This window comes from Dermacentor albipictus, chromosome 8, assembly GCF_038994185.2.
Source record: "Dermacentor albipictus isolate Rhodes 1998 colony chromosome 8, USDA_Dalb.pri_finalv2, whole genome shotgun sequence".
Taxonomy (NCBI): Eukaryota; Metazoa; Arthropoda; class Arachnida; order Ixodida; family Ixodidae; genus Dermacentor; species Dermacentor albipictus.
The window spans coordinates 33,796,468-33,811,627 of record NC_091828.1 but is presented as its reverse complement, the minus strand read 5'-3'; the positions used below and the strand labels follow the sequence as shown (position 1 = coordinate 33,811,627).

At 47.6% G+C, this 15,160-nt stretch overlaps 1 protein-coding gene across 1 annotated transcript in view; it reads right to left on the bottom strand.

Moving 5' to 3' along the window:
- The window catches only part of LOC135901500 (uncharacterized), a 30,442-nt gene extending 29,659 nt beyond the window's left edge, over positions 1-783 (bottom strand). The window contains exon 1 of the mRNA XM_070524590.1: positions 525-783. Within this exon, the coding sequence (XP_070380691.1) occupies positions 525-783 (259 nt within the window). The remainder of the gene's footprint in view (positions 1-524) is intronic.
- Positions 784-15,160: the final 14,377 nt, after the last annotated feature.

Sequence of the window (15,160 nt, the reverse complement as noted above, 5' to 3'; positions counted from 1 at the left end):
ATGAAATCAGATAACACAAGGTTCGGCGACAACAGACAGCGGATAGAAGCATCGATAACTTTCCAGAAACTTCTAATACATGCAGGCGCGTCCCGCGCTGTGCGATAACATTTGTTAGGCGGCGAAACGTGGTCGCCCTATAAAAATACGTGCACGTGTCATTACCCCCCTCTTAAGAAGCATCGACCTGATGCTGCAAACAAACGAAAGTAATAAAGAAAAGCACTCGTAGCAACGGAAACAACAAAATAAGGAAGTTCATCAGCGCCCGTAAAAGGGTTTAAGGCTCACCACGTTGACCACTTCAGATCCTGCGCGGCGCCGCCGTGAATGCGAAATGCCGTCTGGCACGACCTCATAGTCCAGTGCGCCAATACGTCGGATGACCTTGTAGGGTCCGAAATAGCGTCGCAGTAGTTTCTCACTGAGTCCACGTCGACGTATCGGGGTCCATACCCAAACACGGTTGCCGGGCTGGTACTCGACGAAGCGTCGTCGGAGGTTGTAGTGTCGGCTGTCGGTACGCTGCCGGTTCTTGATCCGTAGGCGGGTGAGCTGTCGGGCTTCATCGGCGCGCTGGAGATAGGTAGCGACGTCCAGATTGTCTTCCTCGGCGACGTGCGACAGCATGGCGTCGAGCGTCGCCGTCGGGTTCCTGCCGTAAACCAGCTTAAACGGCGTGATCTGTGTTGTTTCTTGCACCACCGTGCTGTAAGCAAAGCTTACGTACGGCAGGACCGCGTCCCACGTCTTGTGCTCGACGTCGACGTACATCGCTAGCATGTCGGCGAGGGTCTTGTTCAGGCGCTCCGTGAGATCATTCGTTTGCGGGTGTTAAGCAGTTGTCATCCTGTGGCTTGTATGGCTGTACTGCAGAATGGCTTCGGTGAGCTCCGCTGTAAAGGCCGTTCGTTTGTCGGTGATGAGGACTTCTGGTGCGCCATGTCGCAGCAGAATGCTATCGACGAAAAATTTTGCCACTTCAGCTGCACTGCCTTTCGGCAGAGCTTTAGTTTCAGCGAAGCGGATGAGGTAGTCCATCGCCACGATGAACCACTTATTTCCGGATGTTGACGTCGGAAACGGTCCCAACAAGTCCATCCCGATCTGCTGAAAAGGTCGGCAAGGAGGCTTGATCGGCTGTAGTAATCCGGCTGGCCTTGTGGGTGGTGTCTCGCGTCGCTGACAGTCTCTACATGTCTTGACGAAATGGGCAACATCGGCGGTTAGGCACGGCCAGTAATACCTTTCTTGTATCCTCGATAGCGTCCGGGAGAAGCCCAGGTGCCCGGCGGTCGTATCGTCATGTAGCGCGCGCAGTACTTCTGGACGCAGCGCCCACGGAACAACAAGAAAATAGTTGGTTCGGACTGGTCAGAACTTCTTCTTCACGAGCAGATTGCTTTGAAGCGTCAAGGAAGATAATCCGCACTTAAATGCCTTGGGGACAGCGTCGGTGCGCCCTTCCAAATATTCGACGAGGCCTTTTAGCTCCGGGTCTGCCCGGTGCTGTTCAGCGAAGTCTTCCGCGCTTATCATTCCAAGGAAGGCATCGTCATTCTCGTCATCTTGCGGCGGCGGGTCAATGGGGGCGCGTGATAGGCAATCGGCATCGGACTGTTTAAGTCCGGACTTGTAGGTTACAGTGATGTCGTATTCTTGTAGTCTGAGGCTCCACCGCGCAAGTCGTCCTGAAGGATCCTTTATGTTCGCAAGCCAACACAACGCGTGATGGTCGCTGACGACTTTGAATGACCTGCCGTAAATATAACGGTGAAATTTAGCTGTAGCCCAAACGATGGCGAGGCATTCCTTTTCGGTCGTAGAATAGTTGCCTTCCGCTTTTGACAGCGACCGGCTAGCGTAAGCTATCACCTGTTCCACTCCGTTTCCCCTCTGGACTAGAACGGCACCGAGGCCTAGGCTAATGGCGTCAGTATGGATTTCTGTATCAGCGTACTCGTCGAAGTGCGCAAGTACCCGCGGTGACTGCATGCGTCGTTTGAGTTCTTCAAATGCGTCGGCCTGCGGCGTTTCCCACTTGAACTCAACATCACATTTAGTTAGACGTGTCAACGGCTCAGAGATGCGTGAGGAGTCCTTGACGAAGCGCCTGTAGTAGGCACACATGCCAAGGAATCTACGCACTGCTTTGTTGTCCATGGGTTGCGGGAACTGTGCGATGGCAGCCGTCTTTTGCGGGTCTGGACGGACACCAGATTTGCTGATTACGTGGCCTAGGAACATAAGCTCATCGTAAGCGAAGCGGCATTTTTCAGGCTTCAGAGTAAGCCCTGATGATTTGATGGCCTCCAGTACTCACGCAAGCCGCCTGAGGTGATCGTCGAAGTTTCCGGCGAAGATGACGACGTCATCTAAGTAAACGAGACAGGTCTGCCACTTCAATCCTGCTAAAACCGTGTCCATCACGCGCTGGTACGTTGCAGGCGCCAAGCACAGTCCGAATGGCGTAACCTTGAACTCGTAGAGACCGTCTGGGGTGGTGAAGACCGTCTTTTTGCGATCTCTTTCATCATCACCATCATCATCATCATCAGCCTGGTTATGCCCACTGCAGGGCAAAGGCCTCTCCCATATTTCTCCAACAACCCCGGTCATGTACTAATTGTGACCACGTCGTCCCAGCAAACTTCTTAATCTCATCCGCCCACCTAACTTTCTGCCGCCCCCTGCTACGCTTTCCTTCCCTTGGGATCCAGTCCGTAACCCTTAATGACCATCGGTTATCTTCCCTCCTCATTACATGTCCTGCCCATGCCCATTTCTTTTTCTTGATTTCAACTAAGATGTCATTAACTCGCGTTTGTTCCCTGACCCAATCTGCTCTTTTCTTATCCCTTAACGTTACACCTATCATTCTTCTTTCCATAGCTCGTTGCGTCGTCCTCAATTTGAGTAAGACTCTTTTCGCAAGCCTCCAGGTTTCTGCCCCGTAGGTGAGTACTGGTAAGACACAGCTATTATATACTTTTCTCTTGAGGGATAATGGTAACCTGCTGCTCATGATCTGAGAATGCCTGCCAAATGCACCCCAGCCCATCCTTATTCTCCTGATCATTTCCGTATCATGATCCGGATCCGCCGTCACTACCTGCCCTAAGTAGATGTATACCCTTACGACTTCCAGTACATCGCTGCCTGTTGTAAATTGCTGTTCTCTTCCCAGACTGTTAAACATTACTTTAGTTTTCTGTAGATTAATTTTTAGACTCACTCTTCTGCTTTGCCTCTCCAGGTCAGTGAACATGCACTGCAATTGGCCCCCTGAGTTACTAAGCAAGGCAATATCATCAGCGAATCGCAAGTTACTAAGGTACTCTCCATTAACTTTTATCCCCAATTCTTCCCAATCCAGGTCTCTGAATACCTCCTGTAAACATGCTGTGAATAGCATTGGAGAGATCGTATCTCCCTGCTTGACGTCTTTCTTTATTGGGATTTTGTTGCTTGCTTTATGGAGGACTACGGTGGCTGTGGAGCCGCTATAGATATCTTTCAGTATTTTTACATACGGCTCGTCTACACCCTGCTTCTGGAATGCCTCCATGACTGCTGAGGTTTCGACAGAATCAAACGCTTTCTCGTAATCAGTGAAAGCTATATATAAGGGTTGGTTATATTCCGCACATTTCTCTATCACCTGATTGATAGTGTGAATATGATCTATTGTTGAGTAGCCTTCCTTATACTTCCTTATGTCAGCTGTCTTACGCTTGTTGATTAACTTCGAAAGTTCTGCCAGTTCCATTCTCGCTGTAGGGTTAGAGGCTTTCATACATTGGCGTTTCTTGATCAGATCTTTCGTCTCCTGCGATAGTTTGCCGGTATCCTGCCTAATGGAGTTAGGCGATCTCCATTAGGCGATCTCGTTCGTCGACTTCTATTTGCCAATAGCCAGACTTGAGGTCCATCGACGACAAGTATTTAGCGTTGCAGAGCCGATCCAATGCGGCGGCTATTCGTGGGAGGGGGCATACGTCCTTCTTCGTGATCTTGTTCAGACGACGATAATCGACGCAGAAACGTAGGGTTCCGTACTTTTTCTTCACCAAGAATACAGGAGATGCCCATGGGCTTTTGGACGGCTGGATGATGTCGTCGCGAAGCATTTCGTCCATTTGGTGCCTTATAGCCTCACGTTCTAGTGTAGAAACTCGATATGGGCTCTGGCGGAGTGGTCGAGCACACTCTTCGGTTATTATGTGATGCTTTGCGACTGGCGTTTGTCGAATCCTTGATGACGTCGAAAAGCACTCTTTGTATCGTCGAAGTAAGCTTCTCAGCTGTTGTTGCCTAATCATGGGGAGACTTCGATTTATGTCGAAGTCTGGTTCGGGAACTACGGTCTTCGGGGTACATGCGGCAGAATCCGAGAGGACGAACGCATTGCTGGTTTCCAGAATTTCCTCGATGTATGCGATCGTGGCGCCCTTGTTTAAGTGCTTGAACTCCGGGCTGAAGTTTGTCAGCAACACTTTCGTGTTTCCTCCGTGAAGTCGAGCGATTCCTCTAGCGACGCAAATTTCACGGTCGAGCAGTAGACGCTGGTCGCCTTCGATGACGCCTTCTACGTCAGGGGGTATTTCTGTGCAGACCAAAATAACAATGTTCGAGAGAGGCGGGATGCTCACTTGATCTTCCAGCACACTCAAGGCGTGGTGACTACAAGAGCTCTCCGGCGGTATGGCTTGATCTTCCGACAGCGTTATCGATTTGGACTTCAGCTTTATGATTGCACCGTGTTGGTTCAGGAAGTCCATGCCGAGAACGACGTCTCGTGAGCACTGTTGGAGGATAACGAAGGTGGCAGGGTAAGTCCGGTCATGAACGGTAATTCTTCCCGTGCATATTCCATTCGGCATAATGAGGTGTCCTCCAGTGGTTCGAATTTGAGGGCCTTCTCATGCAGTTTTAACTTTCTTCAACTGGGCGGCGATGTGTCCACTCATTACAGAGTAATCGGCCCCTGTGTCCACTAAGGCGGTAACTGCGTGGCCGTCGAGAAGCACGTCGAGGTCGGTTGTTCTTTGTCTGGCGTTGCCGTTAGGTCTCGGCGTCGGATCACGGCCGCGTCCTGTTGAACTGAGGCTGGAACGTCGCGTCGTCAGGTCGTCTTTCGTCGTCGTATTCTTTGCTTCCAGACTTCTTCGGGACGGCGGCGTGTCGTTATGTCGTCGAGGTAGTTTCTTCGTCGGCGGCGGAGGATCTTCGTCAGTTCGACGAACAGCAACCGCACCTCCATCGGTTGCTACTTTTAGTTTTCCGGATACGGGCTCGCTGACCGGCCCCGGGCTGGGCCAGTGTATGGTCGGCGCTGCGGCGACAGGTAGCGGCCTGGTGATGGCGAACATGGCGGTAGTCGAGAGCTCCACTGAGTAGCGGCAAGGTATTCGGCGATATCGCGAGGGCGTTCACCTTGCTGCGGGTGCGGAGCGTTCACGGCGAAACCTCGCAGTCCCATCTCCCGGTATGGGCATCGTCGGTAGACGTGACCCGCTTCTCCACAGTGGTAGCAGAGAGGGCGGTGGTCAGGAGCGCGCCAAACGTCTGTCTTCCTGGGGTAGCTGCGCTGGGCGGCGGGTGGGCGTGCTGGCGGCGGCGGTGGTGCTCGACGGAATTGCGGCGTTACGGGGCCCTGGCGCGTAGGTCATCGCTTGCGACTGAGGCTGCGGCGATTCAGGGCCTACTCCGAGTTGTTGTTGGAGCTGCTCACGTACGGCGTCGGCAATCGAAGCCACTTGAGGCTGTCAGGTTGGGAACAGCTTCTGTAGCTCCTCCCGCACAACAGCTCGGATAGTCTCGCGTAGGTTGTCGGTGGCCAGTGACTGACCTCCGGCGTAGATTGTCGAGTTCGTGCGGCGGTCGAATTGCCGGTTTCGCATCTCGAGTGTCTTCTCGATGCTGGTGGCCTCGCGAAGAAACTCGTCGATGGTGTTCGGTGGGCTTCGTACCATTCCGGCAAAAAGTTCCTCCATCACACCACGCATGAGTAGGCGGACTTTCTTCTCCTCGGGCATTTCAGGGTCGGCGTAACGGAACAGACGGCCCATTTCCTCCGTGAAGATCGCGGTTGTCTCATTAGGTAGCTGCACCCGGGTTTCTAATAGCTCTTGAGCTCGTTCTCGGCGCACTACGCTTGCGAATGTCTGCAGGAAGCCGCTACGAAAAAGTTCCCAGGTCGTTAAGGTGGCTTCTCGGTTCTCGAACCACGTCCTGGCCGCGTCCTCCAATGCGAAGAAGACATGTCGCAGTTTGTCGTCGCTATTCCAGTTGTTAAACGCAGCGACCCTCTCATATGTCTCAAGCCAGCTTTCTGGCTCCTCGAAAGTTGAACCGCGGAACGTCGGAGGCTCCCTGGGCTTCTGCAGCACGACGGGTGACGCTGGAGCTGCCATTGGGGAGGACTTGATGGCGATCTTTCTAGTCGTCTCATGCAAAAGCCCGTGCTCCGGGGGCAGTCCTTGCGGCCTGCGGCTACCTCGCTTGCTCTTGGCGACGTTGCTGTCTTCCGCGTGAGGGCTTGGGTCACGGCTTTGGGGGGGGGGGGGGGGGGGTGGGGGGGGCGTCCGGTACATGAACGCAAAGCACCTCCACCAGATGTCACGTGGTCGTGACGTCAAAGAACACAGTAGCAATACTGTGAAACACAGAACTAACTTTTATTGGGCGAACCTGTGCCCACAAAAGAGGCTACACTTATAGCACAACGATAGCGGCGAACAGGGTTGGCGATCGTCGAAAATCTGATCCGCGGGTCAAGCGCGTCGGCTTTTATACACCAGTCGTCGAACGTTCGAGACTAATCGTTGGGACCCGCGTGCCTTCCACAAAGTTCTACACCATTCGCGTAAGGCGATGAAATCAGATAACACAAGGTTCGGCGACGACAGCGGATAGAAGCATTGATAACTTTTCAGAAACTTCGGATACATGCAGGCGCGTATATATATATATATATATATATATATATATATATATATATATATATATATATATATATATATATATATATATATATATATATATATATAGACACACTCCAATTTCTGACCACCTTCTGCCTGCAGTTTTCGCACACCCCATCCTTTCTTGGAGTGTTTATTTATCCCCGGCGTAGGCTCAAGGCTACGAACGGGTCCTTTGCACGAGACCATATGTATTTTTACGGGATAGTGACCGTCAAGAACACAGTAGGAAAACTGTGATTAACGAAACTGATCTTCATTAGGCGAACTTGTCCCAACAAAAGCGAGTTACACTCAAAGCACAACGATAGCGTCCAACACAGTCGGCGATCGTCGGAATCTGCTCTTTTGGTCAAGCGCGTCGGCTTGTATACATGAGTCATCGATGTTTCCTGAGTAATCGCTGGTGCCGGCGTGACTTCCACAACGTACTACATAATTCCCATCGCGTATACTACCAGATTACGCAAGCTTCGTTGACAAGAGACAACGCATAGAACCATCGCTCACATTCCAGTAAATTCCAATCATGGGGCCCTATAACATAAAACTATTGCAATATTTTTTATTCCAATCTCCTGACGTCAAATTTGCGTCACCGCCGACGCAGGCACCGTGTAGTCACCAGCAGGGTTGTCTGAACAGGCCAATCAAACGCTCTCCTCGTTCATAGGAGGTCACTTTTGTTTGCTCGTAAAAAGAATAACATTGCCTACACTGAGCGGTTTGTCCTATCTAATTGGCTGACAAGGGGCGAGGAGCACACTTAAGGGGAGAGAGATTCGAGGAAGCAAAGACAGTGCACTGAAAATAGATAACTGGATGAAGAGGGTGGTGCCGGCGTCTGCGATTGGTCCGCTTTCCCTTACTTAGGTTGCGGTGGCTGGTCGGAAATTGCGGCAGCATGCAACGGAAACATAAAAATGACGCTCAAACGGGTCCTCAGCAAAGAAAAGTTGGCAGAATGAGGTCGTAAACGTGCAGAAAGTGCTAGAAATTTTTACACGGCCATGCAAGAAGCTTTATTATACGAAAATAAACCTATGCTTTTCTGCAGGGGCGAGTAGCCAGCGCCTGAGCGATCGGCGGCAGCCATCTTTTATTCCTTTCGGGAAGGGGCAACCTGCGGCTATTCAGAAGAAAATTCAGTTTTGTTCGGCATATTATTGCGTCTTTAATGCGTACACGTCACTTTGACGCGGTGAGCTTTTGCGGTTTTGTGACGTCGCGTGACAGGCAGGTGAAGTGGGTGCAGCCCGAAAACTTTTGATCAATATCCGGGGGCTAATGGCGAAAAGGCGTCGAATTTGAAATAACTATTTTTCTTTTTTCGGTCAAATCATACATAATCAGTGTGTACAAGTCATATCAGATGGGGAGCTATCGCGGTTTTCGTGACGTCGCTTGACAAACAGGTGAAGTGGGGGTGGTCCAACAAAATTTTTGACCAATCACGGAGGGCTGATTACAGAATTGGAATAGAAAAGTTTGGAATAGTTTTACGTTGTATCGCCCCTGCTATTCTTGTCATAATGCCTTTGTGCGTATTCCTAGCGACAAGTCAGTGTCCCCTCACAACAGACGTGAGTGGAGCGGCTCAGAACGCCGGATCAAAAACTACAAAAAGCCCTCGTTGCCTGGGCCGAAAGGGTCGCTCCTCGTGAGGGGCCATCCTAGGACTCGGGCCTGCCAGATCATAACTGAGCAGAATCGCAATAAAGTTGTTACCACCTTCTCAATCGCGACACAAAGCGTGGCACATGCCTTGCAATTTTGATAAAGAATGCTTTCAGGTGCGACGAGCGGTCCAGCTGAAATATTGACATGTGTACATGTTTATCTTTATCGGGGAACCCCGTTTCACCGCCTAACAAATGTTATCGCACAGCGCAGGACGCGCCTTCATGTATAGGAAGTTTCTGGAATGTTATCGATGGTTCCATCCGCTGTCTGTCACCAAACCTTGTGTAAAATGAAATAAGAAATATAAATGAAATATAAAGTTTATAAATGAAATAAAGAAACGATAAACTAATGGAAGTGAAAGTGAATGAAAAAACAACTTGCCGCAGGTGGGGAACGATCCCAACCCTTCGCGTACCTTCGCATACATAAACAATGACTGGGAAATGCCTACTGTGCAAACTGGCCGCTGCATCTTTGGTATCGTGTATCACCCACCGTCAAGGAAATTTCACCAAATTTTTTCATGTACTTCAGCAAAACCTTACTATTCTTCTGATGGAAATTATTTGGGCTACATAGAGGGTGATTTTAACGTTGATATGGGCAGCGCAATTACAGTGGTCTGGCACACTTCAACTGCCGCTTTCCACATCCTTATCAATAAGGCAACGCGTATCAAAACTACCTTGTCATCCGTTTCGGGCCCCATATAAACTATAAAAACAACGTCTCCTTAAAAGTTCCTGCAAGTAAGCATATCAGCGATGTCATGTGTTCACAGGCTCTTGCACCATGTCACCATTCAACAGATGCAGCGTCACCTCATCTCTCCGCGTACGCTTGACACGTTTAAAACCGCATCCCAGGAGTTGATAGGATTCAATGCAATTTCAGCAGAAACCGTTCATTCTGTTTGTTAGTGTTGCCATTGAAATTTACAACGGTTGGTTTTTCGATTAATAATGTTGCGCCTTGTTCGAAAGCGCAAAAACCGTCAATGAGCCGTCATCTTATTCACTAGTCTCGTCATTAAAAAATGCAAGTTCAACGCTACAAAAAAAAGCAACTAAACAAACAGTGACGCCCTTGCACGCTCAAGATCTACCCTTAAACATGTTGACCACGGAATTATGTCTTCAATAAATGAATATTACAACGATATTGTAATGTAATTTTCGTCTTACTGAAGAAACCCTAAAAAAAAGTGCAGGTGTTCTGAAATGCAAATGGCAAAAGCAGTGGTTGTATACAAAAGAGGCTACAAGGACGTCCTGGTACGGACGTCCAACACCGATAAAGCCAATATCGGCGTTCCTGTACCTTTCTTAAAGTCTGCAACATATCACATATTTCCGTCTTGGTATTTTTTTCAAAATCACTCAATCATAACCACACATCAATTTGACTTCGCCGGCGACAGATCCACCCAACCTGCCTGGCTCGTGCAAAAAGAGCATACATAGCAATGGTTTGAAAATGAAGCTCTTGATCTGGTTGTATTATTATACTTTAGCGAAGCCATTGACACAAATAACCAAAAGATACTTTTTTGAACCATGAACACTACGGCATCTGTGGGAAAGCATTGAATCTTATATCTTACTTAGGCTCTGGGTCAAAATACGTACGTCTATATCGCATTATTTTTCCGATGCATACCTATGAACAAAGAGATGCACCAGGGCAGAGATGCACCTCGGAACCGCTGCTGTTTAAAAGCTAGATAAATTGTACTCTCTATAGAAATAGGCAGCCAAATATAATGTATAGGCCGATGATATACTAGCGGTTTATTTTCACCACCCTCCATCACATTAGAAACACCATGAATGAAGTCTTACTAACCTTAGCAAAGCGGATGTCCCATATTTGCTGTTAAAAAATACCTAATTGAGTGCTCCTCTACTTTTCCATTGTTAAATCCACATAACCACAGCAAATCACATAAGCTTCAACGCGATAGCACATGTCGATAGCCTTAAATCTCGCGGCATATCATCGATGCTCCTGATCCCGTGTGACCGTAACATATCAGACGTTGCTCTTTGCTGTTTTCGTGCTATATGAATAATGTACCGCCAAAAACATAAATTACCTATGAAAACAAAACGTAATTTCAACTGTGCTTTTTTTTCCATTCGTCATTCTAAAAAGTGCTAGAACTACCATATGGTTGTGTAGCAAGCCATAACGGAGGACGTGGCATAAGTTTTCATGATCTCGGGTTCTGAGCGTATATTCAATTGACGGTACGCGGGCTTTTCGCATTTGCCCTTCATCTAAATCGAACCGCTGCGGCCGGTATTTGAGCACGTGCCCTCAGGCTAAGCAACGCAACGTCTTCGTCACTACGATACCATGGCGAGCCTTCTCATCACTTCGTTACTCTCTCCTTGTATGAGGTAATACTGCAGTTTCGAATGCGAATAAACTTGCTGCCCTGCGACATAAAATACTTCGTGTTGTTGAAAACATTTCGTTCTGTTCACGGATCCACCATATGTAAACTGAACTTGATAGCGTTCCGGCGAAACGCTTTTAGAAGCGAAGCTTTTCTTTGCGAACGTCGCCGGGTTTCGTGACCGTGGGAGATGCAGCCTCGCTTTTCCCTTGCAGAACAAGCCAACCAATCATAGCCGAGCATGCGCGCCGCGTGCGCCGCTGGGCTTCTCGCAGCACCGCCAGATGGCGCTCACCTCCGCGGCGGTGGTGGCGCCAGCGGTGCCGGGGACAAGAAAAAAAGGAACCAGAAAGCTCGCCTTCGCGCATCAGTGACTGCGCAGTAATGAGGAAATACACTTCTTGCGGATAGTATAGATTCGAATTGTGCTACGTGCGTATGCGCTTGCTGCCTCTGAAACCACTTGCTGCATTCAAGGCATCCGTCGTACTCTCTATTAGTCGGCAACTCAGCTTAACAATGGGTTCGGTCTAATTCGTGCGTGCCCGAGCTTGTGTGCGTGCATGTGTGTGCACTCATGTTTCCACACTTTATGCACTCACACAAAGCTTCCCTGTATGCAGATTCTAACTCGTTGATTTGCTGCATATTTATCAGAATTTCGCATCTTTTGATAAGGGCACAACATCCAAAGATGGCTCACTCTTTTTGCAGTATTGTGACACCCATGCCCAGCTGTTCACCCTACTGTGCTAGAAATTGTCATTCCCTTTCCTGTTACCTAAAAACCGAACCAAGTATGGCTTCATGGTGCTCAGGTCAATTACAGCCTGTTTTTTCAACACCCCACTTCTCGACAATGTAAGCACCATATCATTTCTTCTCTTCGGTATATGCATTTTGAGTTTAGTTCCTCGTAATCATATTTTCTCTTTGTTTATGCTTGTTAAAAAAAGCTGTTTATATGTGTTTATTTTTTTTTTATTCTGCACTATGGGCTTTCCCCTTGCTTATATCCCGTCTCATTCCCAGTCAAACCGTTTAGGCACATTTTTTTTTTCACGGACCCCTCTTTGTACGTCGTATAGAAGACAATAAAGATTGATTGATATGTCTGATTTATTCTTTGTTGCGCATGATGTTTCATTACCTATTTCTGAAACTTGTACGATGACCGATTATGATGAGTGATAAAATGTTATTCTGGTTTCTAATTTTGTTACTAATGCTCTTGTGCTCACGCTGGATATGTATCGATGATGAGGCACGTGAAGCAACGTTCTAACACTGAATTTATGTAAAACTTATCAGGTTTTTGTACGGAAAACTGAATTGATTGATTGATTGATTGATTGATTGATTGATTGATTGATTGATTGATTGATTGATTGATTGATTGATTGATTGATTGATTGGTTGATTGATTGATTGATTGATTGAAAATGAGGTACAGGAGCATTATCGCCAATGTTCGCGCAATGTGAAGTGCATGCTGTCAATAGGCTGACATGCGGGAAAGGTTCGAATAAACTAGTCATATGCAGGCAATATTATAAACTGACTGATATAATAAAAAACTAAAATTTTAACTTCAACTGAACTTCAACCACAGTTCAAATGAACTGCTTCGGTAGAAATTGGGTTTGCGATCCTTCAAGGTGCCATCAGTCCGCTGTCTTTTATTTTTGACAAACGAGGCACATTACACTGCGAAATGTTATACGTAGCGATTGGGACCATATAACACGACACTGTTGCAAAATTCAAGCAAGATCACAGCCGGAATAAGCGCCAACTTGTGCGTGTGTGTATGCGGTTTCGAAGAAAGAAAGGGTCTTACGAAAAGCCGCGGCAATCGGTTTCATGAAAATCCATGAACTCCTTTCAATTTGCTTTTTTTTAATGGCGTGCTCAATTAAAGAAACAACAACGAGCCCCTAGACGAACCATTAAGTGTTACGAACGCAATTCCCGTGGTACTATGAAAGCAGCCTTCATCTGTCACATTTCCAGCCACAGTTCCCTGCGCCGTCATGAATTTCAAACCTGCTGGCAATATTTAAAGAAGAGCTCGAGGGGAAGGAAACTCCAGGAGTCGATCCGCTTTGAGGCAGGCATTTAACGTAGGGAGCGTAGATGTGTAGGTGACGTAACTTTATTCCCTATCTGTCCAAATAAAGGTTGCTATGCAGCTACAGGTCCATCCCCGACATAAAGTAGGGGCAGGCCAATATTCCAAGTTTGAAATACTAATCAAATAGGTTCTAAAATTTCATTATGCTTCAAACTGATAATTTGATTTTCAATGTTGACGAATATTTCCTTCGTTCGAATATGTTAGTATTAAAAACTGACACCAGAACGTAGTACCGCTAACTCTGATGGCGCATTACACTGGGCGTACAATAGCACTGAAAAGCGTCCCTAAAGTGTTCTCTTTAAAGTAGCTGCGCACCAATAGCCTAACAGTAGCAGGAGCGTGTTGGAGCTGCTCCCGTGAAAAAAATGGAGAGCGAAGGAAGTCACATGGTGCAAACGCGTCATACCCTGTTATTCTGTGTTTCCTTTCCATCATTTTGGTTCAGTGCGTAACAACAACGGAGGCTGAGAAGCAAATTTCACGTCATAAAGACCACGTGAAGGTGAAAAATCTGGTCTCGGGATACACCTTCTCCCTTGCGCCTGCACTCGGTGCGCACAGACCGTTTCAATGGATGAGCAAGCGGTCGCGCCCTCACTGTGCTACTGTTCTTTTCGTCTCTGCTCTTTGCCTCCATTCCTGTTCCGATAGTTGAAGGCGCCATAAGAATGCGATAGAGTATTTATGTTCTGATTATTGTTACACCTCGACAATTGCCAGTCCGTACGTCACGGTGAACGTTCCACACTTTCGTTTATCATGACGTATCTCTCTTGTGATCTCAGAGACCCTGTTACGTGCTGATGTGCGAACAGGAAACCTCGAGTTTTCTGTTAGATACCTCCAAAGTGGGTGAACTGGGCTTATTATGCTATAACGAAATGCGCGATCGACGGGGTAATCAAGCCTTCGTCTTCCAGCCCAGCAGCCCAATGCTCCCTAACCATTAGTCCATGATAAATTTTCCAATTTCATCCACACATATCACTCAAATCACACGCGTGCTTCTCTCGTGCCAAAGTCACGTTTTGAGATGTCGGCCACGTGCTTCAAGTGCCAGGTTCTTGCATTCTTCACACGTGGCAGCTAGCGCTTTGAGACGCTGCGTTATACTGCGCTGCCTTCGGGATCGGCCCACATTTCCGTCAGATGAATGTCTACAAATTGTGCGAAATCGAGATATATGCTATGACATAAAACACACATGGGATCCTCGAGGGAGATATAACGATAACTGTGGGAACTGTTCCATATGTTTGTGCCGCTGGATCACTACGGCTGTAGCGAAGAAACACCAGTCCCTGAGCAAACACATGAATCGGATAATTTCTGCTCAATAATTTCTAGTCACTAAATAAGAAAGCCTCAGTTTTAGGCAGCCTGTTTAAACATGTGTTCTCATCTGATCAATGTCATAAAAGTTACTTGTAAGATAAGATCACCTGTGGTGCTGTGGTATCTCATTTCTCTACTAGAGCAACCCCAACGCTGTACGTTCATCTGTTAACAGGCTGTTCCCTTATTTCATTAATTTCACTGTCATGATGCCACACACAGCTGAAAGCAGCTGTTTATCATTTTCAGATTTCTCAGTCGTCCTATAACCAACTGTGAGCTGTATTACATGCGCGTGCAAACGTAAATCCGCCTCATTCATTTTGTTAGAAAACGGACTCCACACAAACGTTATATTTTGAGAGGCATAATAGATGAGAAATTTTCAACACTCGATTCGATATTCCCCATTCGATCGAGGTTTTCCTATTTCTTGCGTGTGCGCGCCCATCGCAATTACTCTTGCAACTAGTTCAACTTTGCGTAAAACGCGGGTCATTCTGTTTCTAGAAGAGCAGTATAAAAAAAAACTGCGGGTAGACATTTACTTATTCCAACATATTTCCTGCATTCGGTAGATGTAACCCAATTATGAATTGAATTGTCCATTCA